General features: G+C 41.8%; 1 protein-coding gene and 1 long non-coding RNA gene across 5 annotated transcripts in view; one reads left to right on the top strand and one right to left on the bottom strand.

The window, feature by feature from the left end:
* LOC138744077 (uncharacterized) lies at positions 1-25,968 on the bottom strand. The gene is made up of 3 exons (XR_011345248.1): positions 25,217-25,968; positions 1,959-2,056; positions 1-186 (listed from the first exon to the last, which is right to left on the bottom strand). It is a non-coding gene; the product is annotated as an uncharacterized lncRNA (long non-coding RNA).
* Positions 25,179-26,689, top strand: part of LOC138744074 (kinase non-catalytic C-lobe domain-containing protein 1) — a 175,103-nt gene continuing 173,592 nt past the window's right edge. For 2 of the 4 annotated variants that reach the window (XM_069899567.1, XM_069899566.1), the window contains exon 1: positions 25,181-26,116. In XM_069899567.1, coding sequence (XP_069755668.1) covers positions 26,039-26,116 — 78 coding nt within the window. In that variant the 5' untranslated portion in view covers positions 25,181-26,038. Of the gene's footprint in view, positions 26,117-26,689 lie in introns of all 4 variants that reach the window. The other 2 variants (XM_069899568.1, XM_069899569.1) reach the window with 2 other exon arrangements.

Raw genomic sequence — 26,689 nt, 5'->3', positions numbered from 1 at the left:
GCAGAAAATCATGTTTTTTTATTATGAAGTCAAAAGTCAGGAATTTATGATCTTTTACTTGGCAACTAATGATTCTTGCTGAGGTTTGTTGATTTTTTACTGGGAGGAATGAACTTTTTCAACAGCATATCAGGAGTCGAGAATTTTCATATTTTTGTCCTTCATTGCAACATTCCACTAACTTATCTGTAATAAAGAAGAAATTGTTATATCTGCATTTCCCCTGGTGCAACCATTATGAAGCAAACTCATTGAAGACATTTTACTGCAATTATTTAAATGGATATAAGGTGTTTGTACATTCACACCGTGTATACATGGGTTTCCTCTGGGGGCTCTGGTTTCCTCCCATCGTTCAAAATGTTCCGGGGGGGTTGTAGGTCAATTGGGTGTAACTGGATGGCACGGACACGTGGGCCAAAATGGCCTGTTACCATGCTGTTTGTGTAAATTTAAAATTTAAAAGTTTTAATTTTAATTGTTTAAATTTTTTAATGTAAATGTCATGGATACTGATACATCAATCTGTTGAGAAATGGCTTATATTAGAACATGAAAATACAAACTCTGCTATAATATTTCATGCAGTGTTAATCCATGCTCATAATCTTTTGATGAAAAATCATTATCACTACATTCCATGACATGCCTCCATTAAAACTGAGAGTAAAACAAAGCCTCTAATCCAAAGTTCTGTTATTTATATAATTTTCACATCTCTCTTAATTTCAGTTTTGTAAGTAGGTATTGCTGGACAGCATAATTGTCAACATTGGCTGATATAATAATCAGTGCTGGTTCTGATTTGGGCTTACTTTTATGTTGACCCTCACGTCCTGGTTGTTCTTCAGGAATCGGATTTCAGTTCGTGAATATGCCAATGATGGGGTCCACAGTCAAAAAGACCACATGACCTCCCCCACATTAACTCTGAGTGCTTGAGCATCTTTCTGGAGATGACGTAGAAGGCTCTAAATCATCTCTGTATCTAATGTGGGTGGTCAACAGCCAACAATAGGGCAACACTATAATTCCAGAGAACTGTGAACAGTGAACCACACAGCACCTTTTGGCCTGCTCACTGCTGGACACAACTACAAAGACAATTTTTATCAACACTTCTAAGGAAATATATTTCAAGAAAAGAAAGTTAGGTTGACTACATGGGCTCTTAATTCAAATGCTATGAATAAAATGCATTTCCAAATGTTTTTAGTCAATCTCACAGTATATAATAGTTGAAAGAAACACGTCCAACCCAGAATGTTAAGACCATCCAGAATTTAACTATGAATCCAGCCTAAACTGTTAAAAATTCTGGAATTTCTCAGAAATTAATGTTGCCATTCTGATGGTATAAAGGATGAACAAAATTCTATTCAATGTATTCCCACAAACAGAAATGATATGATGATATGATAGTCTGTTGACCGAAAGATAAATATTAGCCAAGGTATCAATGATGGCTTCCCTGATTTTCTTTGGAATGGTGCCATTGGTGGTTAATTTGCATACACCTGAAAGAGTTGTCAGAGCTTTCTGTCTCATCCAAAGGATGCTTCATGAAGTCAGGTCTCACTTCATCAGTTAGCACTGGGATTTCAGCCTCCATTTTTATTGCTCAACTGCATGGAATAGACCTACCTTCTGACCCAAATGTAAAAGTTCTATAATTTAATGAATGGATTTCAATAATCTCTCTCTCTCTCTCTCTCTCTCTCTTTAATATTCATATGGTTGAATTGTAATTTTAGGCTTTAATTCAGCTGCTAACTCATGAAGACAGAAATGAGTACGATGAAACACAAGTTTCATCTATTTTCTCCCTCTCTACTTTTTGGATCGCACCATCTGCATTTAACATCTAAGATAAGATGGAAACTTTCACCCAGTTATCTACTAATTAAAATGTGTTGACTAATTAATGATTATTGAGTAATTAATTCAGATTGAATTACCTTACAGTTCTACTCTTGTAGATGGTCTTCAACCTATCCCAATAAAATGGGATTGGGAACTTGCTGTGTAAACCCACATCCAATCAATGTGTTATGAACTGCAAATGAACAAATGGAAGAAATAGCCTTGCAGTTCAACCCTTACTAAAGGTACAAACATTATTGAGCACTTGATGGGGAAAATTGGGAATTAATGCAGTAGTTATATCATTACTATATTGGAAGAAAGCTAATATGTACAACTTTTTATACTGTTGTTTCTACTGTTTGCAAGAAAATGTTTCTGTTGATGTAGGTGTGTTTGATGTAGGAAAGGTGCCAGAGAGCACGCGTGAAGATATAACTATCTGGCAAATGCATCAAGAAAAAAAAAAACTGATAATCAGTTACCAGTTAGTTTTTGGAGTATATTTTAATGACTGTTTGTCAATGTTATGGTAGTAACGACACAACTCTAGAGGAGAGATTATAATAATAACTATTTACAGGTAAGTAGGAGCTCTGTACGTGGTGGCCATACTGTGCCTGGACTCCTTGAACTCCAGCCCGCCAATCTGGAGCTCATCAAACATGCAGAGTCTATATTTATCCTCCACCCCCCCCCCCCACCCACCCTTGTACAACTGAAAGTACAGTCAATTAAATTACCTTGATAACAAAATGAAAAACCAAAAAAATTCTCCCACCCTTTTCCCCACTCCCAGTTTATCTTTACCCCCAGCACCATTTTGAGACATGCCCAGTGCATCCATCTATCTCTCTCCCTTTCCTTGAGCTCCCTGTATTCATTCTTACATCTAATATACATTCATCTTTAAACATTAACATTATGAAAAAAAACCCATCCCCCTCGTATTCCTCACAATTATAATATTTATAGTCCATCTTTCCCCGATTCCCTCTTTCCACCTTATTTTACATTTACATTTAATCCCGAAGCGGTGGCAGGGTTCTTACCAAATCCATTGCCTCCCTTGGATCCTTAAAAAACTTTCTTTCCCTTCCTGCCCTTCACTATCTTCAGTGTTGCCGGGTGAAGGAGGGTAAACTCAATTCCTTTTTGTTTAAGGCTCTTTTTAACTGGGTCAAATTCCCTCCTGTGTTTCAAAAGCATCCGCGCTTATGTCCAGGTAGAATAAACCTTCTCTCCCACATATTCCACCAAACTACCACACCACCCCACCCCCCCCCACCACCTTGCCTTCGCACACACCACTGCCCACAAAATCCTCTCTCTATCCTGGTAGTGAAGGAGCCTTACCAGGATAGAGCATGGCCGTTGGTTTGGACCAGGTTGGGGGGTGGGGGGGGTGGGCTAGAGATTAGTGGGCCCATTCTATTTCCAGGTTTGAGAGGGTTGGTGGGGGGGCGGGTGTGAGAGACTGGTGGGCCCATTCCAAGTTATTTCCCAATTGTTCCCAGTGAATCTGGGATCCACTTTTTCAGGAACTCCACCATGTCTCTCCCGTCCACCCCCACAATTTTAACCATGCTCCTCCTGCTGATGTTTTCTAAGGGATCTATCTTCTCCCATATGTTTTCCCCATCCCTTTCCCATGCATCTATTTCATTCTCTCTTTTTATCCAATCTTTCTCAATTCACTCTTCTGTTTCCTAAACCCTTTCTTTGATTGCCCCCTGCCCTGCCACCACTGTCTTCAAAATTCTTTTTACCTGGTCAGTGGCCTCCAGTATCTCTCTGGCAAAGGGCATCAGGCCCTCTGCCCCCTTTATCTGTCTTCTCCCCCCCCCCCTTGTAATGTCCTTCTTTTAATCCCTTATTTTTCCTCTTCCTCTTCTTCCTCCTCCTCCACACTTTCCCACTCAAGGCTTTCCTGCTGAATCCCTTCTGGCCACACTGCTCCTGGAGTCCACCAGGCCTAACACCTCGGAGTCAACCTCTTTGCACACACCGGTTAGAGCCAGTAAGTCTTTATTTTCTCCTTTACTGTTTATTCCACTCCGCAGGGTCCCTCTCTCCACTACCACCAGCATTGCCGTCCACTCCTCGGCTCAGCTCCCCCAACCTTGGCCCCCTGAATTGTCTGTGCCCGACAGCAGCTGGAACCTGTACTTGAGGTTCACCTTTCTGGCACAATTGTGCACTTTTTTTAAATTGGCATCATGTTTCTCTACGTTCTTGGCACCCCTTATGCTACTAGACATGTTGACTTGATGCATTGGCTTGACTTGTTCCCCTTTTCTTAGTCTGCTGAATGTCTTCTGCAACATGACATTGCACTTGGCTCCTGTGTCGACCTTCATTTCCGCTACCTTGCCATTGACCTTTATGGTTACGGAAGCTTCATTGTTTCCCCTAATCCTTTGAGTTCACTGCCATCCGCAATGTCAGCCCATTGACAAAATATGTTTCTTTTGTATTGCTTTCATCCTGTTCAGGCTCTAGTTGGTCAATCGTCCTTCTAGGTCTGGGCCTAGTATTGAACTGCTGTCTGAATCTGCAGCATCTTTGGAAATCGTTCCACTTTCTGCAGGCTTGATACTGTTGGCCGAAACCTGGACATATTTCCTTTCTTGCTGCATGGTCACCACCACAGTTGTTGCATTTCGTAATGGACGATGATGTGGTTTGGTCTGTCTGGCTCTTCCTTCTGGTCTCCAGCCATTGTTTCTTTGTGGATCCTACCTGGAATGCATCAACGCTCATGGTAGGCTGCTGTGGAGAGGCCAACTTCTTGCTCTTCTCCTCAGTCATTTCATCAATCAGACAGGTAGAGATGGCCTTCACTAGCATTAAGTCACTGTCAGGCTGAAGCCCCTACCTCATGCTGTCATTATAAATGCCACAGACTAGCCTGCCTCTGATTAATTCCTCGCAGAACATTCCAAAGTTGCAGGTCTTTGCTCTTATCTTTAAGTCGCTGATGTATGAATTGATCCATTTGCCAGGCTTTTGATCTCTTGAATTAAATTTGTGCCTTTTCATCATGATATTCATGTGTGGATTGCACTTTTCTCTACATTTCTTCTGCCAACAATCAGGGCCCTCTCTTGATTCTGCCGGACTAGGAATCAGCTCCCCTTCATGAACTTCACTTGCATAAACACATGACCTCTCCTTCTCTATGGCTTCCAGACCTGTCAAATTTAATAAAATGTACACTCTGGTGTGGGCAGGCTTGTCTCTCTGCACCACTGTGATAAATATATCATACTCTGTTCTGAAATACGCCATTTCTCTGCAACGTTATTCTCGAAGATGAGTGGGTTGGGTAGTCTGAATCGATCCACCATGGCGACTGTTACAACGTGGTGCTGGTTCTTCACTTGCAAATTGACTGGGAAGCTTCAAGCTCGGGATGCTCGGCATCCCATTTCTGACACCATGTTTGTCGATGTGGTAGTAACGACACAACTCGAGAGGAGAGGTTACAACAATAACTATTTACTACTCTCTACAGGTTAGTGGGAGCTGTGTACGATGGTGGCTGTACCGTGCCTGGACTCGGTTGAACTCTAGCCCACCAATCTGGAACTCACGCATGCGCAGCCCGCTACTGTGGGTACGGTGGCTGCAATGTGATTGCAGCGGGTGCCAAGCGACTGCTCTACAATTCACCTGCAACTTTAATTCAATTTTAAATATAGACATACACCACAGTAACAGGCCCTTTCAGCCCAAGTGCCTGTGCCACCCAATTACATCCAAGTGATCTAGACCCCTGTACATTTTGAAGGGTGGGATGAAACCAGAGCATCCTGAGAAAACCCACACAGAAACTGACAGAACATTCATCAGCGCTGGATTTGAACCCCAGTCACTGGCACTGTAACAGCCTTGCACTAAACATAATGCTAACCGTGCCACCCTGAGTGTACCACAAAATAAAAAGTAAGAAGGTTGCGGGTGTTTACTGATTATTCTCTGCGGTGTCTGAAAAGAGTAAATTTGATGGTCTTTTGTCATTGTCATACATTCTTAAGGAAACTAAAAAGAAAAAATATGAGACAAACACATAAAATATAAAAATGATGTCACTTTATAATTTCACTGGTCATCTGTCACTCAGCTGGCTTTGTTAGTTGAAATGCATGGGCAAGTTTCTTAATCCCACTCTTTAAACAAGGATGACCTGCTCAAAGAAAGGATTTCATAGTTCAGATTTATTGTCAGAGTGCATACATGACATCACATACAACCCTGAGATTCCCTTTTCCTGCGGGCACGGCAGAATTACCACTTATTGGTAGTGCAAAAAATAAACTGTACTCAATGAGATACATATACATGTTAACAAACTAACTGTACAATCCAGAAAGAAAAAAATGTTAGAAATTGAACTACAAAATAGTACGTCTGTGAGCTGAGAGCACAAGTTCACAAAATTTACTTAACTGTGTAATGTTTCTCCTCTTGTGCTGTATACCTGAAAGTTCACATTTATTGTCAGAGTACATAGCTGACATCACATATCCCCATGAGATTCTTTTTTCCTGTGGGCCAGGCAAAATTTCTACTTGTTGGTAACTAAACTGTACTCAAGAAAAAATATACGTGTACGAAAGAAAGAAATGTAAAGAAATAAATGTGAACAATTTAACTGTGCCATACAGTAAAAATAAAGTATTCAGTGACTCTCAGGAATTTAAATTTCCTCACAAAGCTATAAAATTATTAAAGGCCAGGACTCATAAATGCCAATCTGCTAATCAAAATGTGAACTGAAAGGCCAGCGAGACCAAAGAAAATGATTGCATATAATTGGAATGATTATAATCAAATTAATTCTCTGAGGCAATTCTGAGATTTAAGGTTACAAATGGTGTCCACAAATTCAAGAATGAAACATGAACTGAAATGATAGACTGATTATTATTTTTTCTGGCTATCTATCCCGAAGGATGATGATGGTTCATTTCAGTCAGTTTGTGGGGTTTGATATGAGGATGGCCCACACCTCAGAAAGGAACAGCGTGTGCATGAATAAATTTAGGTGAGTAGGGGGTTGCACAGGTCTATACTCACCCTCTCGACATCCCCTCCGGATCCAGCGGCATGGCAAGGTCCAAGACGGCTGGGGAAAGTTCTATTGCAGTGAATGGCCAGACCGAGCTTTGATGCAAGGAATACCTTTTCCGCACTTCACGGCATGTGTTTGCTAGAGGGCCATTGACCCTACGAGAGGCTCGTCCACCCTTTGACAGGTCTTATTTTTCATCCTGCAGGGTTTCTGGCCACCCTCTGCAACAGGCAACTGGGGAAATATATTATTTTTTGGAATGTTTATGCTGCTTATTGGAACAAAACAAATATTGGATTGTTTAGGAAAGATTGATCTATGTTTCCCAAAATTTCTGGAACTCATTAAGGAAGTAACTTCAGCAGTAAACCAAGTTTATCCAGGGATCATGATATGCTTCGGTTTCCAGAATTAGTGGATGAAGCTCTATTTCCAAATCTGATGGGCGTCCAGGGGCTTGGAAATGCTAAAATGCCCTTCATCTGAATTGAAAATTGACTTGTTGATGGAAACCTGAGGCAGACAAATAAAGAGGCTTTAAATGGGGAGCAGCATCTAGCAACATTCAACACAGATTTGTTGCAGATCACCCACTGGTAAAACATTCAAAAATACAGAATAGTACTTCTGTGGTAACACAACAAAATTAGAAAACAACAATTCACAGTCAAGGAATTGACGCCCGGAAACTCAAGCATTCGATCGTTTTGAATAAACAGGAGAAAGAATATTATGTACATAAATCTGTGCTAATATTCACTAATGCTTAAAACATGTATTTACATTTAATGGTGTTGTAATTTCATGTTAAAGATTAATAGAATTTTATGTTCACTGCTAACATAGAAAGGTGATGCTCTCTCCATTTGTCCAGCTATGTTTCCAAGAATTGGAATGAGCTGAGTCAGAAAACTCTATTTGGGGTCACTTGGGATGAATTCAAATGACATCATTTTACAATTAGCTAGCCCTTAGAAGAACTATTCTGATGAAAGTTCATCAACTTGAAAAGTTTACTCACTACAGATGCTGCCTGAACTGTAGCTCTAACAGACTCATTGTGATCCATACACAGATGAAGGCAGATGATTATACAGATCTGTACACATCAGCATTATAAGAACAGGTTGTATGTTAAGACTGATATGCCAGCATCAAATCTTTTATTATCTCTAGCTTATTTATGTATTATGACACAGAAGGAAGCCATTTGGCCCATCCATTTAAATCCCTGCAAGGCAATCCAATCAGTCCCATTCCTACTGGCATTACTTCAGATTTATTGTCAGAGTAAACACATGACATCACAAGCAACCCTGAGATAGTTTTTCCTGCGGGCGAGTCAGAATTACCCCTTAATGATAGTGCAAAAAAACCTGTACACAATGCACACATGTAAACAAATAAAGAACTGTCAACAGATAATGTAAATGAAATGTAAACAAACTGACTGTGCAATACAGAGAGAATTTTAAAAATCAATGAAGTGCAAAATGAGTCCTTAAATGAGTCCCTGATTGAGTTTATTGGTGAGGTGTCTGATGGTGGAGGGGTAGCAACTGTTCCTGAACCTGGTGGAGTGAGTGCTGTGGCATTTTTACCTCTTTCCTGATTGTAGCAGTGAGGACAGAGCATGTGATGTGGATCCTTGATGATTTCTGCTGTTCTCCAACAGTAGCGTTCCCTGTAGATGTTCTTGATGGTGGGGAGGGTTTTTCCTGTGATGTCCTGGACCTGAGTTCACTACCTATTGCAGGGCTTTCCATTCAGTGTATTGGTGTTCCCATACCAGACCATGATGCAGCCAGTCAGCACATTTTCCACCACACATCTGTAGAAATTTGCCAGGGTTTTTGGTGTCACACCAAACCTCCATAAACTGAGGAAGTCAAGTTGCTGACGAGCTTCCTTCATGATGCCATTAGTGTGTTTGGTCAAGGAAAGATCCTCTGAGCTAGTGACTCCCAAGAACTTAATCACCCTCTCCACTTCTAAATCCCCGAATAATTACCGAATCATATACCTCTGGCTTTCCTGAAGTCAACAATCAACTCCATACTTTTGATGACATTGAGTGCAAGATTGATATTGGTGCATCATTCAGCCAAGTTTTCAATCTCCCTCCTCCTCTATGCTGACTCATTACCTTTTTTTATACAACACACTACTGTGGTTACGTGGTATTCCCAGTAGTCTTGCAATTTAATCCATCTCAACAACCCCTGCTTTCATCCTTTTGACATTAACCAGCACAATTTATAATGGCCAATAAACCTCCCAACACAATTTTTGGATCTAGGAGGAAGACGGCACCCAAAATAAATCTCACAATCATGGTAAAAATGTGTCAAATCTCCACAATCACAAGGTCATGATCTAATCCACTGTGCCACTCTTGACATTTGCTTTCCTGGTCAGCATCTCAATATCCACTCTCCATGAGCTTAGTCAAATCTCTCTTCAATCATAGCAATACATTTCATTTGTAAAGCATGTTTAACAAAGCATAGACCCCAGTCCGCATCATGGGCCACAATCAAAAAATTTAATCTTCAGCCATGTTGGGTATATGAAGGCAATTGAACAAATATTGATCAAAGAGGAAATAAGATGGAGAAGTTTGGGGAAGAATTCTAAGGAATAAAACTGTCAGCTAGATTTACAACTGCTGGGGAAATTCAGGAAACTCAAGGGGCTGGAAATGGAGGGGCATCAATATCTTGAATGGTTGGGGTGCTGGATAAGGTTGTAGATACTGGGTTAGTTACTGCTAATGGTGCTGAGGGAGCTAGACAGAGGTTTACCCTCTTGATATTGATATGAAGCTTGTGTCCTCAATAACTCAATGTGTTAGTCAGTGTTTAATAAAATTAAAAGTGTTGGCAGCACCTTGGTTAAATTATACTTCTGTTTTGAATTTGCTGTATTGAGATTTATTGTCATTCTTACACCAACAAAATACTTCAACTTCCAGGATTTTCCTCCACCACTGAGTAAACAAATCATGAGCAGTAATTTTATTCTTTCATTGAAAATTTAATAAAGATCTTTGGTTTGTTGGAGAAAAGTTACTTTATGTCAATTTCACTGTAAAATGTGAGTTCAGCTTGCCTAGGGACGGGGAGGACAGTAGTTAATATAAAGATCTTGATAAAAATGTCATGTAAATGCCGTGCCAAATGTGCTTTAAATTTATAGAACGTATCTGGTGACATCCAGTGGCAACTTTAATAATTGCATCAACATTTTTAAAGTGATTATCATGTCAAGATCAGTGGCTATTTTGTTCAATAATTTATATTAGTAAGCACCACAGAGAACAAAAAATATTCTTATTTACAGTGTTTATCACAATAAGAATGGGACAAACTCTGAGCTGTTGAAAAGCTATTGATTCAGGCTGTTGTGGTGATGTGCTGAGGAGAGGGTCTAGATGCTAAAAGATTGTCAGTCTACATTTGAATGGTGTCACTAACATAAAGACAAGTGTATGTAACTTAGTTATTTTACTTTATTTAATGTTATTAATTCTTTGCTGATGCTTCAGTAGGTTTCTAATGATATTTATTTAATATTTTAAAAATAGAACAGTGACTTAAAGTTGTCTGAAGAGTTTTTAAATACCTCTGTGCATCAGAGTCATTTATCAATTATTACAAAGTGTTTGTCCACGCTGAGTTGTCAAGCACTGACACAGCATCCTGGAGATGAGCCTTCAAGATGTGTTCCCTGAGGCCTGGTGACCACTTGGAACTCACTCCACCATTGCCTCAACTTATTTTCCATGTCTGTAAAAATATGCCCAGCCACTGTGCAGTGGAAAAAATAAGGCTTCAGATCAATAATTCTGAATTTTTTTCCCTTGAATAATTCTTTGCTCCTTGGAAAGATATATATATATATATATATATAAACTCTGAGATGAAACTTGTGTATTGGCTACTAATGCTTCTTATAACTGCACAATAATTAGTACTAATAACTGTGATTGACTGATGATAAACTATTGAGGCAGCCCTAAATATAACCACATTCACAAATCTGTAAGATTAGTTTCAGGTTTTAATTAGCATAAGGGATAAATGGGGGGAGTGGGTGAACATTATGTATTTGGACATTTGCTTTCCTTATCACGTGGGATTTAGGGTGGTCCTGACATGCATTGACAATCAGTTAGTGGGTGACTAGCAGGGAGTGGAAGTAATGGTGTAATTTTGTTTGGGAGGTCAGAAAGATAGAAGTGAACAAATGGAACATAAGATGGAAAAGTTTGAGGCCATCCATCTACTTCAGTATAAAAAAATAGAAATGCAGAATATTTTTAAAATGGTTAGAGACTGAAAGATGTTGAACTTCAAAAGGGTACAGAAGGCAAATAGGAAATCAAACATGTTAACCTTTATTACAAGAAGATTTGAGTACAAGGGTAAATAGTTATAGACAGCCTTGGTGAGACCACACTTGCAATATCATGTACTGTTCTGATATTCCTACTTAAGGGATGAGATACTTGCAAAAAAGGGAGTTCAAAGAATGTCCATCAGATTAATTATTTGGATAGGGTAGTCTCTTATCAAGTGATATGAAGAGATTGAGCTACACTCTTTTTCATTTAAAAGAACAACTAATCACATTGAAACATAAAATTCCAATGGGATTGACAGGGTGGTTCAGTGATTCTCAATCATCATAGATGCTCTGTGGTTAATAAGGAATTACTTAAAGTTGTACATTGAGTGGGGGGAAAAATGGTTGAGAACCACTGGTTTCGAACAAATTGTCACTCACTGAAAATGAAAATCAGCTAATCAGGACAATGATTAGAAGAAATTCCTTCAAATAATGGGTAGTGAAACTTTAGAATTCTTCTCCAAAGTAGACTGCAAAAGCTTAGTTGCTGAGCAGCTGAAGACAGATCTTTGGATATTAAGCATATGAAACAAGTGATTGGAAAACAGTGCTAAGATTAAAAAAAATCATCCATAATCTTGTGAATGGTGAATCAGCCAAAAGAATCTGAATGGCTTATTCTTATTGCAATATCTTAGGGTCTGATATTGAGCTTCCATTATTTTATTATGAAAGAGAGTACATCAGCAGAAAAATAATTCACATTTAAATTATTCAAATGACTTGAAATATGCTATGTAAATAAAGATGAAGATCAGTTCAAACTTGAAATCAAGGTCATCATTTAGAAGACCTGCTTTATCTTGCAATTTGATTTCCATTTAGTTTGCATCAGTCATCTCAAAATAAGCAAGCGTGTCCAATTCATTCTGAAAATTGAACTTAGCATGGGTAATAATGCTCTCTTCTGATGAAACTGTCACAATTTTTCACACCTAAGTGATTTACATTAGAAAGGTAGAAATCGAGAAACCAAAGATAAAGGTGCAGGTGCAATTAGACTGTGACTGAGGTTCAGGGCATTTTGTACATCACACAGAGAAAACAATGTGCTATCAAAAATGTTTCTTTATTTATTGGCTTTCCGCAGATTGTTTCTCTGCCCAGATGACAAAATAATTGGAGTGATTAGTGATAAACTACATGGCTGGTTACAAATCTTTCGCTGCAGTTCCATTGACTGATTGATTGTAATTTAGGTATTCACACTTTTATAACATTGGTTACATTTGCAAAACATATTGGATACTGTGCAAATAATTATACCTGAGGAAGTAAATTAATTCTAAGGCAAGAAAGCTCAGGTGAAGCTATCTTGACTATTTCAAGCACTTCTGTTTGCAACTGTTAATGGAATTGTGGTCTCCTCTAAATCAGTGAGGCTGGATGGAGACTGAAAACTCTGTTTGCTGCAATAGCGGACCTCCCAGTAACCAACCATTTTCCTTCTGTACATTATTCCCACACCAATTGCCTTTCCTTGGCCTCATGCCCTGTCAAACTGAGGCTACCTGTAAATTGGAGGAACTGTACCTTATATTCTGTCTGGGCACTCTCCTACCAGATGGCATTAGCATCAATTTCTCCAATTCCTCCTCCGTCTCTCTCTTTCCCTATCGCTCTCTGATTTCCTCCACCTCCTCTTTCCCCTACATCTCCTATCAGAACTAACCTCCCCTATCGTTTCTCAGCATTTTTCCTCTTCTACCCTCCCACCTGTATCCACCTATGACCTCTTACCTGTTAGCCTGTACTTCTCCCCCTGCCCCTTCCTCCCTCTGCTCCTTTCCCCTCCCCCACCTTACCTTCTGATTCAGGCACCTGCCTGTTTTTCGCTCATGCATTGACGAAGGGCTCAGGCCCAAACCATTGGTTACCCTTACTTTTTGCAGATGTTGCTTGACAAGCTGTGTCTGTGTATTGAACACAACCCCAGTGTTATATATAGAGAATTTAGGTTAAAATGGCTTAAGTTAAAATGTGATGATTAATCATAAAAAGGGAAGCCAGAACGGACAGGGAGCTTACTAGCAGCCAAGGACAAAAGGTTCAGCTGGATATGTTTTTTTAAACATATCTTTCCATGGTCATAGTGAGAGACATGCAGGAGACAAAAGATTGATAAGAAGGGTGAGAAACAGAATTTAGTGTATGTAGAGTTCGCAGCGTACGTAACGAACGTGATAATTAAAAATGCAGTTGTACTTAGAATGCTTTTGCAATACTAACCAATTAAAACAGTATTAATAAGTAGGGGAAGGGCAAACAACAAGGGTATAAAAATCAATGCACTGTATGTATCGGGGCTTAACTGGTGAGAAGCCAGTTGAGTCCAACTCTGCAGACTTGTAAATAAAGCTTGTCGTGTCATCAGTTTTAAAGAGACTCATGTGTGAGAAGTTTTATTTCTGACAAATGGGGGCTCGTCCGGGATCTACACTCCGGCCGTGAGGGGAGGCGAGAAGAGGGACATCGGAGGTGGTGCACCCCGCTGAGTTCAGCGGCTCCTAGTCCCTTGCTCGTCGCTTCGGGCGGCTTGAGCGAGTGGTATCCGGACAAGATGACACGACAAGACGGAGAGGAGAAGGGTGACGGTTCAATCCCCGAGAAGACACCGGTAAGTGACGACTTACGATTGTGGTGTGGGGATTGGGTAACAGGTGTAACGGGATACACCTGTTAGGATAAAAAAACCTAACGTAATAGATCAGGTATAGAGCTTTTGTCGTGGCGTGAGGACCCTGTCGTGGGACTCTAGGATAGACCCCAGAGAAACCTCGGCGGTAACCGAAGGAGGGACAGCACCTCCGACGAAGTGCCGAGAAGAGAGGGGTCAACCCCAGGGAAACCTCAGCGGTAACCGAAGGAGGGACAGTACCTCCGACGAGGCGTCTGAGAAGAAGGGAGTAGGGTCCAGAATGAGAGGGTCCTCAGCAACGATAAACGGATCTAGGTGGGAAAATGGGAGGATCAAAATCTAAGGGCTCGTCTGAAAATTCAGGACAATTCCTGGGAGTTCCCCTTGACAGCCCTTTGGGGAGAATGTTTGAAAATTGGGATAGTAAAAGATATCGAGACAAAAACAAGAAAAAGATGGTTCAATATTGTCTCCTTTGGTCGAAACAACCTATTAAAGGTTCCTCGGTCTGGTGGCCGAAATTTGGATCTGATGAGGATTGGGTTAGACAAGCATTAAACATATATGTAAATTCGAGACCAAAGGTGAATCAAGAAGAGTCAGCATATGCATTTTGTTGGGTTCCCTGGCCAGGATCCTTAACAAAATGTTTTAAATTGAGGGTAGCGGGAGAAAAGAAGTGGGAACCTCTGGACAACCTTCCCCCTCCTTATATTCCCCCGGTGCCTACTGCGCCCGAGGAAAGCTCATTACCGGAGGGGAAAGGTGATGAATCTGATTGCCCCGAAAGGGGCCGGGAAAAAAAAGAATGAATTAAGGGAGTCGGACCCTAAACTTCCACCGGTAAACCGACCCTGGACAAGATCCCAGACTGGTCCAGGACCATCAAAGTTTTCAATAAGCCTAAATCCCCTGAGGGAAGTTCCTATGGGAGGACCGGGAGGGGGAACGGGATATGTGAATGTTCCCCTAACTAGTACAGAGGTGCGGGGATTTAAGAAAGAAATGAAAAAGTTATTGGAAGATCCTATAGGACTGGCCGAACAGCTTGACCAATTCCTGGGACCAAACACATATACGTGGGAAGAGATGCAGGCAATAATGGGAACATTATTCTCACCCCAGGAGAGGCAGATGATTCGACAGGCTGCCCTCCTCATGTGGGAATATGAACAACCTGGGGACCCCAGACCCCATGAACAAAAATATCCCTTAAATGAACCCAGGTGGCACAAACGAACACCCGAGGGATTGACAAGTATGAGACAATATAGAGAGTGGACAATTAAAGGGATACGGGAGGCTGTGCCAAAGGGTCACAATTTCACCAAGGCATTTGGGAACCACCAGGGGAAAGACGAGTCCCCTACTGATTTTTTGGAGAGGGTGAGAAAGAATGTCCAACAGTATGCGGGCGTGGACCCTAGTACACCAATGGGTGAACAGCTTATTCGAATTGAATTTGTTTCCAAATCATGGCAGGACATTAGAAAGAAACTAGAAAAGGAGGAGGACTGGAGCGAAAAACCCCTAAGCGACCTGTTAAAAAAGGCGCAAAAAGTATATGTGCAGAGAGAAGAAGAAGATCAAAAGAGGGCGACAAAGGTTATGGTACAGACTATCCGACAGATGAATGCCGAATCCAGAGGGGAAAGAAAACAAAACCTTCCTCTAAACAATCCAAGATATCCAAGAGAGGGAAGACCCCGGAGGTTTGTTAAGTGCTATTACTGCAATGAGGAAGGACACTTTAAGAGGGAATGCCCCCGATACAAGAGGGAATTGCGTGCCCTCGAACTTATGGAAGAAGATTAGGGGGGTCAGGGGTTCCAAATGTTAGGGACCAAGTATAAGAGGGAACCCCTGGTAAAACTAAAAATTGGTCCCAAGGGAGAAGAGGTGGTGTTTATGGTGGACACAGGAGCGGAACGAAGTAGTGTAATAACTGTGCCAATCGGGACTGAACCTGTAAAAAGTAATTTGAAAATTTCTGGGATAGAAGGGGCTCCCAGAATGGTATCAATAATTCCCCAAGTAACAGTGAAACTGGAAGAAAGAGAAGGGGTACAAGACCTCTTGTTGTTACCGTCGGCTGGATTTAACCTCCTAGGAAGGGACTTACAGGCTCTCCTAGGTTTGGGTGCTCTCCCTGTGGACGGAGAAGTGCGAGTCCACCTCTGTGCTCTAAAGGAAGAGGATGAACGGCAGATTGATGAGAGAGTCTGGTATAAGGAGGGAAATCGAGGAGGTCTGGACATCCCACCTTTACATGTCACATTAATACCAGGTCATCAGCCGGTAAGGAAACGTCAGTATCCTATTTCTTTGGAAGGGAGAAAAGGGCTACAGCCGGTAATTGAGACTCTAATACGAGACGGACTATTAGAAGAATGCATGTCACCTTATAACACCCCTATACTCCCAGTGAAAAAGTCAGATGGATCCTATCGCCTAGTTCAGGATCTAAGAAGTTTGAATGCTATTGTTCAGACCCGCCACCCAGTGGTGCCTAATCCCTATACTATTATGAGTCGGATTCCCCCAGACCATGAGTGGTTTAGTGTTATCGACTTGAAGGATGCCTTCTGGACGTGTCCATTAGAAGAGGAAAGTAGAGATATGTTCGCGTTTGAATGGGAAAATCCATGGACAGGTAGACGGAGACAGCTTCGGTGGACTGTATTGCCCCAAGGGTTCACTGAATCTCCGAACCTGTTTGGACAAATGCTAGAACAAATCCTGGCGGACTATCCACAATCTGATGATTCCCAACTAATGCAGTATGTGGACGATTTACTATTATCAGGACCCAAGGAACAAGAAATGAGGGGAGATACAATTAGACTCTTGAATTATCTGGGGAAAAAGGGTCTACGGGTGTCCAGGAACAAGTTACAGTTCGTTGAGAGAACTGTGGTATATCTGGGACACCAGATAAGTAAAGGACAGAAACGGATTACCCCTGAACGGATTGCGGGAATCACTAGAATGCCGTTACCCCGTAATAAGAAGGAAATAAGACAATTCCTGGGACTCTTAGGTTACTGTAGGTTATGGATAGAGGACTACTCAGCGTTGGTGAAGTTTATGTATGAAAAGCTGACAAATGAAAATGAATATCCATTGAAATGGACCCAGGAGGAGGAGGGATGGTTTGAGGACTTGAAGCATCGCCTGACACGAGCCCCGGTACTCACTCTGCCCTCTTTAAAACAGCCCTTCCAGCTATTTGTCACTCATAACCAAGGAACAGCAGTGGGGGTTTTAACACAGGAAAAAGGCGGTCAGCGACACCCAGTGGCTTTCCTTTCCAAAATGATGGACCCAGTGTCTCGCGGATGGCCGACGTGTATCCAGGGAGTAGCGGCTGCTGCTCTGTTGGTAGAGGAAGCACGTAAACTTACTTTTGGAGGAAAGATGACTGTGTACACCTCCCATTCTGTGAGTGTTTTATTAACACAAACTGCCCATCGATGGCTGACTGATTCTCGCATATTAAAGTATGAAACCATTTTAATGGTTGGAGAAGATCTACAGTTTGCAAAGATTAATAGCTGCAACCCAGCTCAGTTTTTATACGGCAGTGAAACAGAGAGAGAGGTGGAGCACGACTGTGTCGAGTTGACGGATCTTCAGACCAAGACCCGAGAAGACCTTTGCGATACTCCGCTGGGAGAAGGATATGAATTCTACATTGACGGCTCCGCCAGATGTGTTGACGGAATGAGAAGAAGTGGGTATGCTATAATAGAAGGAAATACTTGGAAAGTAGTAGAATCCACGAGACTACCCGGAAGCTGGTCAGCACAGTCCTGTGAACTATATGCCTTGCAGAGAGCCCTCAGAATACTGGCAAAGAAAATTGGAACGATTTACACTGATTCCAAATACGCATACGGGGTAGTGCATACCTTTGGTAAGATCTGGAAGGAGCGTGGTCTAATTACATCAAGAGGAAAGGAATTGACACACGAACAGATGATTATTCTGACTTTAGAAGCCTTGACATTACCCCAGGAAATAGCAGTGGTCTACATACCAGTAATAGATCACTTTACCCGATGGGTGGAAGCCTTCCCAACAGTAAATGCTACAGCCTCTACAGTAGCTCGCCTCCTCCTAGAGCAGATAATCCCCAGATATGATATAATGGATTCTATAGACTCAGACAGGGGTCCACATTTTTGTTCAAAAATCCAGCAATTGATTTGTAATGCATTACAGGTCTCTTGGAAATTGCATACCCCTTGGCATCCACAAAGCTCAGGGAGGGTTGAACGTATGAATGGAACCCTAAAAATGCAATTGACAAAATTAATGGTGGAAACTAAAATGCCTTGGATAAAGTGTCTGCCCCTGGCTTTATTAAGAATTCGTACTGCCCCACGAAAAGATGTAGGGTTGTCCCCTTATGAAATGATGTTTGGGCTTCCCTTCTGGAGTACAGTTGAGGGGTGTCCCACCTTGGGGGAAGGGGATATATTTGTTAGGAACTATTTACAGGCACTGTCACGCTCTCTTACAGATTTACGAAAGAGAGGACTATTGGCACAAATACCGCCTCTAGACTTTTCTTTACACAAAGTGGAACCACGAGACTGGATTCTCATCAAGACCTGGAAAACTGAAAAACTCCAGCCCCAGTGGGAAGGTCCATACCAAGTTCTCTTAACTACAGAGGCTGCAGCACGAACAAGAGAGAAGGGGTGGACGCACGCATCCAGATTTAAGGGACCTGTAGAGGCGCCTCAGGACCCTGATACGAACTCAGATTGGACTTGTGTTCCTGGAGAAAAACCTCTTACCTTGCGATTTCGCAGAAAGACTTGATTCACAATGTTATTGTTATGTTCTTTGATTTTTCTTAGTTTGCCTATGTCTTTATCAGGTGTGAAATGTAAGAAATGCAGAGACACAGTGGTCCTGTTTCAGGACCACATTTGGGGAAGAAAGGAGGGTAATTTTATTTCCCATACCTCAGTTCCTGAGAAATGCTGGGCAGAAAATACCACCCAACATCCATATACCCCTTGTGTGGAAAAAGAAGGAAATAATATGGGTCATTATATACAGATTCCTAATACCACTCCTTTCCCTCTTAACGGTTGGAAGGGTGACTCAGGCCCACCATGCCCTGATGGACTCTGGTTTTGCATACACACATTTTAAAGAGAGAAAGGGGTGGATTGTTATATATAGAGAATTTAGGTTAAAATGGCTTAAGTTAAAATGTGATGATTAATCATAAAAAGGGAAGCCAGAACGGACAGGGAGCTTACTAGCAGCCAAGGACAAAAGGTTCAGCTGGATATGTTTTTTTAAACATATCTTTCCATGGTCATAGTGAGAGACATGCAGGAGACAAAAGATTGATAAGAAGGGTGAGAAACAGAATTTAGTGTATGTAGAGTTCGCAGCGTACGTAACGAACGTGATAATTAAAAATGCAGTTGTACTTAGAATGCTTTTGCAATACTAACCAATTAAAACAGTATTAATAAGTAGGGGAAGTGCAAACAACAAGGGTATAAAAATCAATGCACTGTATGTATCGGGGCTTAACTGGTGAGAAGCCAGTTGAGTCCAACTCTGCAGACTTGTAAATAAAGCTTGTCGTGTCATCAGTTTTAAAGAGACTCATGTGTGAGAAGTTTTATTTCTGACACCCAGTATCACAGACTATTATTTAACTACATGCATTTATTTGTCTTATGCTGCGGATGACCATCGCTTCCATGCACAGCTACAAGAGGACCCTCGGAGCTCTACCTCACTCACCATGACCTGCCACATATCTCCTCACCAGATACACACCTCCAACCACCAGTTCTACATTTACATCAAGGATCAGAAGCTCACCTCCTTGGAAGCTGCCACCTTTGTGTCAATGCAAATCTCCAACCTGGACCCTGTGGCCTACAGGACCAAGCTTCCAACACGAACTTTCACCCTGACCTCAGCGTCCCTCAAGACGGAGTCATCACGAGTTCTCTTTCAGGTCCCCTTCACCCTCCCCACCCCCATTCTTACTTCCTCAATCCTCCCCTCCCTACTTGGATCCTTCATCCCCTCCATCTCCTGATTCATACCATCCTCCTAAAACTCCCCCCGACACCCTCCACCCCATTAACTCCCCACTCCAACCCCTTCCTAGTCCTCACAATTCTCCCCCACCCAACCTTCTCCTCTCAGAGATGGAAAGCTCCTCAGCAGAGGCCTCATCTCCGTCCCCCATTGCCCACACCAACAAGTTCTACATCCACCACGATTTCAAACATTTCTTCTGCCAGCTCCATTTCCAAGCCCACTTTTACAACCAGAATTCTCCACACCCCACAACAGACCCACTGTAAACCTTCTTCCTCCTCCTGGACACCTTGTTCAAGTCTTCTGCATGTTCTGGACCTTTATGTTTCCAACTGCCACCGAGACATCAACCGTCTCAACTTCACAATTCCCCTCACTCATTCCAATCTCACCATGCCCTCTATTTTCTCCGCACTAATCCCAATCTCATGACTAGAACCTGCAGACGAGCGTGGCACTTTTGTGGCCTGGTGCACTGACCTCTCTCTGGCCAAACTTGTTGAACATTTATGCACTTAATGAAGATGACCAGGAATTAATGCAGGATATTTTTTTAAAGATAGCAGACACACAGGGACACATTTTACTAGGGGGAGACTTTAATTTTGACCCATCAATAAATAAAACTGGGAAGACTATTACAAAAAATAAAGCAGCCAAATTTACATTAAATTCAATGCAGGATATGAAAGTAATTGATAAATGGAAAAAACAACATTCAAAAGAAAGAGATTATTCAAACAGACATAAAACCTATTCTAGGATTGATATGTTTATGTTGTCGGCATAGATTCAAGTGAGAGTTTGAAAGATCGACGATAAGGCAAGACTTTTATCAGACCACTCACCCTTGTTATTGACAATTGCTTCAGAAGATATTCTACCAAAAACATATAAATGAAGGCTAAACCCCATATTGTTAAAAAGGCAAGACTTTCGGGAATACATAGAACAACAAATTAAAAATATACTTCGAGACAAATGCAAATTCTGTAACAGACAAATTATATTATGGGACACATTGAAGGCCTTTATTAAGGGACAAATAATTATTTATACGACCAAGATTAAAAAAGAATATGATTGGGAAACAGAGCAGTTGGAAAAAGAGATAGTAACTATAGAGAAAGATTTAATGAGAAGAGAAGATATAGAGAAAAAGAGTGAATTGACAGAGAAAAAAATTAAAATATGATTCATTGCATATATACAAAGTGGAGAAAAATATTATGAAAACAAAGCAAATATGTTATGAATTAGGAGAGAAACCCTACAAAATATTGGCTTGGCAACTAAAAACAGAACAAGCAACAAGGAAGGAGGATAAACAGATCTCATATAACCCATTAGGGATGAATAGAAATCTTTAAAAAAATTATTAGCAATTGTATGAAACTTAAAACCCAGGGAAGAATGACAAAATAGATGAGGTTTTGTCAAACATTGAATTACCTCAATTACAATTGGAAGATCAAAATAAATTAATAAAGCCTCTGACAATTACAGAAATACATGACACGCTAATGGCATTACCAAATAATAAAGCACCAAGCAAAGATGGATTTCCCACAGAATTTTATAAGGTATTTAATAATCTATTAATTCCGCCCCTCTTAGAGGTAATGAAACAAGTGGAAGAGACCCAGAATTTGCCTGACTCATATAAAATGGCAATAATCACAGTAATTCCAAAAACTGCCTTTGTCACTGGCTTCATATAGATCGATGTCTTTACGAAAAACAGACTATAAATTAATTGCAAAATTACTAGCAAATAGATTAACAGATTGTGTACCGAAATTAGTGACGCTAGATCAGAGAGGATTTGTTTAAAATAAAAGAGTGGCAGACAATGTCTGTAAATTTATTAATTTAATCCATAAAGCGCAAATAAATAAAACACCAACTGTGGAAGTAGCTCTTGATGCAGAGAAAGCTTTTGATAGGGTGGAATGGAGTTACCTGTTAAAAAAATACTACAGAAATTCAAATTACCGAAAAAAATTATTAATTGGATTAGAGCACTGTATAATGGTCCTTTGGCAAAAGTGGTAACAAATGGATATGTTTCAGACCACTTTAAATTGAGTAGGTCAACAAGACAGGGATGCCCAATATCACCTTCCCTGTTTGCTTTGTCTTAGAACCATTTGCAGAGCTGATAAGAAAAGAACCTACAATACATTTATTCAAATGTAAATGAGGAAGAATTTAAAATGAGCTTATTTGCAGATGATATTATAGTAAATTTAATGGACCCAGATAAATAAAAAAAAAGGTTATATACAAAATTGAAAGAATATGGGGCGATATCAGGATACAAGGTTAATATTGATAAAAGTGAAGTGATGCCAATGAACAAAGTCAATTATACAAAATGTAAAAGGGAATCCCCTTTTAAATGGCAATCACAGGCCATACATTAGCTAGGTATCAGGATAGATAATAATTTAAATCATTTGCATAAATTAAATTACCAACCGTTAATAAACAAAATACAGGAAGACTTGGAGAAATGGAAAGATTTACCACTAACTCTAATAGGGAGAGAAAACTGCATCAAGATTAATGTATTTCCACAGCTACAATACCTGTTCCAAACACTACTGATTCCCTTGAAATTAAGTAAATTAATAAGAAAGTTTCTATGGGTAAAAAATCAAAAGTGGCTTTGGAAAAATTATCATGGGTACATATACAAGGAGGATTGCAGCTACTAAATTTCAAAAACTATTACAGAGAAGCACAGTTAAGATATCTATCAGATTTTTATCAGACGGGAGAAAAACCGACTTGGCTCAAGATAGAATTATATAAATTAGGCGAAAATTTACTCGATAAATGGGATGAGAAACTGGTGTAACATAACAATCTACCAATACCATATCATATACTAAATACATGGAAGAGAATACATCTGGAGAGAAAGATGATAAATGATCAAATACCAAAACTGTTATTAACACAAAATCCATTAATTCCTTTTACAATAGACAATTTATTTTTTAAGGAATGGGCAAGAAAAGGAATTAAAAGAATAAAAGATTGCTTTTTTAGGAAGTAATTTATTGATTTTTGAACAGTTAAAAATAAATAAATATGGAATATCGCAAGGTACTGTAGGGCTGGACACGGCCAAGAAAGACTCAGCCACCACATTGAAAGCCGTTAATGACTGTCTATTCAAATTCAGTCACCTCGTGGATTGTGACATCATAATCGCTGATCCAGGCGCGTGCTGTGCAGGAGACTTGAGGCAGGGAGAAAACCCTGACAGTGTCATCTTCCCATGGCTGCCCCGCCATGTGGCGTTACACGTGGGGCCAGTTCGCCATGAGAGAGTGCACCGCCACAGTACAATATTTTCATATTATCATTTGAAAACTTATTTAAAAGAAAAGTTGGGAACTAGTCTAAGATGACCTGAGAGTTGCTGCTATGAAAACTTAATTACAGACACTGTGATAGTAAAAAAAATGATCACAAACATGTATAGCAAATTGCAATACAGGGAAAATGATGAGCAAGGTTAGGAAAAAGATTTAAATGAATGAAACACGGAAGGAACTATGTGCAGGCACCCTGATTAATACAATAAATACTCAGTTTTGTATGATACAGTACAATTGGCTGCATAGACTCTATGTTACACCTCAAAAGTTAAAAGAATGGAATCCAACAATAACAGACAGATTCTTCCGTTGTAAACAAGAAATTGGAACAAAAGTACATGCAATTTGGACATGTACAAAAGTGAAAACCTTTTGGGAAGATTTTAACATAAAATTAAATAGAATTACAAAAAAATAGGAGACCAAATAACCCAAAAAATATTCCTGTTAAACATAAAAGATAAAGAATTAGGTCTAAAATTAGATTTATTTTGATTGCGCTTGCAGCAGCAAAAAAGTGCATAAATGATAACTTGGTCAACTGAAGCAACCTTAAAAATACAAAAAATGGTACATAGAAATGAACAAGTGTATTCCATGAGAGAAAAATTACCTTCAATCTAAAAGACAAATGTGTTCTATTTGAACAAATTTGGAAACCATACATAGAGTTTATTAGAAACCGTCAATTTCAGACCTCCATCTCTTGACGTGATAAGTTACAAGTATGAAAATAATTAAAGATGAAATATTCTCTGTTGTGCTTTTCTATCATTTATTTATTTCTTCTTTTCTTTCAGTTCCTGCTTTAAGTTATAGCGGGTGGGTGGAAGGGGGAGGAAATGAAAATGTCACTGTGTCTATTTTAATACTGTGTGGCAGCGCACATCCTCATGGCGAACCGGCCCCGCTTGTATCGTCACGTGGCGGGGCAGCCATGGGGAAATGGCGTCGTCAGACGTTTCTCTCTGACTCCATCCTCCCTTCCAGCGCCCACCCTGGGCAGTGATTATGATGTCACAACGCACCAGGTGATTGAGCTCCTGCTGCCCTCAGAGGGGCTCGCTGATTTAGAATAAAAACTGTCATTAACGACCCTCAACATGGTGGCTGTGTTTCTTCCATTGCTCCCACTGCCACAACTGAACATATATTGTTATTGATGTGGTTCACGGTGAAGTACTAAATAAAAAATTATAAAAAAGACGAGTTGATCATGAACTTTAGGAGGGACAGGAACGACCACCCTCCACGACACATCAACAACTCTGTAATGGGGAGCATCATGTTCCATGGAGTTCATGAACTAGTGACCTATTGTGGACACTCAGCATCTCCTCACCTCTCAGGAAGACGCAACAGTAACTACACTTCCTGAGGACTGAAGCGGGCAAGGCTACTGGCCACCATTATGTCAACCTTCTAGAGGAGCTCCATCTCGAGCGTCCTGGCTGGCTGCATCACCGTGGGGTACGGTTGCTGCAGAGAAATGGATCGGAGCTGAATCCACAGGACCTTAAGAGTGGCAGAGAAGATCACTGGAGTCTCTCTCCCCTCCCCCTCCACCATCAATGTGATCTAGTGGGATCATTGTTTGAAGAGGGCACATAGCATCTTTCAGCTGCTTCTGTCAGGAAAGAGAGACAGGAGGATCAGATCCAGCACCATCAGGCAAAGGAACAGCTCTTCCCACGGGGGGGGGGGGGGGGGTTGGAATGGTGAATGACCAAAAGGACTGCTCCCACTCACCATCTGAAACTCTCAGAGAAACAAACAATATTTCTTTATTCATTCCTCCAGATGAAATACTTGTCGTGCATATGTATTGTTTGACTGGACGTGTGTCATGTCTGCGAGTGTTGCACCGAGGACCGGGTTGGACTTGTCCAATCAGACAATAAACTTGACGACTTGGTCCTTGATTTAGTTTTGTGACTTGATCAAGGCAGAAATAGATGTGGTTACTTCAGTGGGGATGAAATCCTGTCACGACAGGTCAACAACTGGTCAGAAATGAACGTTACCAAATCTCTTCTCTCTCCTTCTTCCACGACGACATTCGCTCAATTCAATCGCTCCTAAACATGGCGAAGGTGACGCTGGACCTTCGGGTTTCCCTCTCAATAAAACACTGGATCTCGGCCACTCTCGACTCTTGGCCGAGGGCTGGGCATCGTCTCCAGCGCCGAAGCGAATGCAACAGGCGCGGGCCAAGCTGCTGAGGAGCAACGGGCGGAATGGCTCGCTCTCCAGCGGTTGAGGAGCCGCGCGCGGGGCGGGCAGCGATGATGCGCGTTGCCATGACAGCCGGCCTTCAGCAACCTGCGCGAGCGCTGTGTTTGTCGCGAGCGGGGGCAGAAGCCATTTTTGAGGTCAATTCCATGCTGGAAACCCGCAATCTCAGTTGGTTGGTGGAGCCGCCAAAGCGAACCAGGACGGGTCTCTTCACTGCAGACCCACGCTCGCTGCGGGACAGGCACCAACTGCTCGGCCTCGATAAATCACGAGTCCGCGCTTGTGTTGAAAAAATTACTTGCAGGCTGGCAGACAGGGGTTGCAGTGCGTGCAGCGATGGCTCTTTACTGCCATGACGAGGACGAGCGGGAATACTATGAATTTGAACCGCTGCCGACGCTTTTGGAAGATGAGGTTGGTGGCTCGGCTCGTATTTGGGGTGTTCAAAGCGCGGCGTCCCCACCCCCCACCCCCCAGTCAAGTCCCCACTCCCCCCAGTCAAGTCCCCCCCTTCCCGTCCCAGTGCCCCCCTTCCCGTCCCAGTGCCCCCCTTCCCGTCCCAGTGCCCCCCTTCCCGTCCCAGTGCCCCCCTTCCCGTCCCAGTGCCCCCCTTCCCGTCCCAGTGCCCCCCTTCCCGTCCCAGTGCCCCCCTTCCCGTCCCAGTGCCCCCTTCCCGTCCCAGTGCACCCCTTCCCGTCCCAGTGCACCCCTTCCCGTCCCAGTGCCCCCCTTCCCGTCCCAGTGCCCCCCTTCCCGTCCCAGTGCCCCCCTTCCCGTCCCAGTGCCCCCCTTCCCGTCCCAGTGCCCCCTTCCCGTCCCAGTGCCCCCCCTTCCCGTCCCAGTGCCCCCCCTTCCCGTCCCAGTGCCCCCCCTTCCCGTCCCAGTGCCCCCCCTTCCCGTCCCAGTGCCCCCCCTTCCCGTCCCAGTGCCCCCCCTTCCCGTCCCAGTGCCCCCCCCCTCCCGTCCCACTTCTCAATGACAACAATA

Source organism: Narcine bancroftii, chromosome 10, assembly GCF_036971445.1.
Source record: "Narcine bancroftii isolate sNarBan1 chromosome 10, sNarBan1.hap1, whole genome shotgun sequence".
Classification (NCBI taxonomy): Eukaryota; Metazoa; Chordata; class Chondrichthyes; order Torpediniformes; family Narcinidae; genus Narcine; species Narcine bancroftii.
Note: the sequence above shows the minus strand (reverse complement) of the source record. Positions and strands in the feature narration are given on the sequence as shown.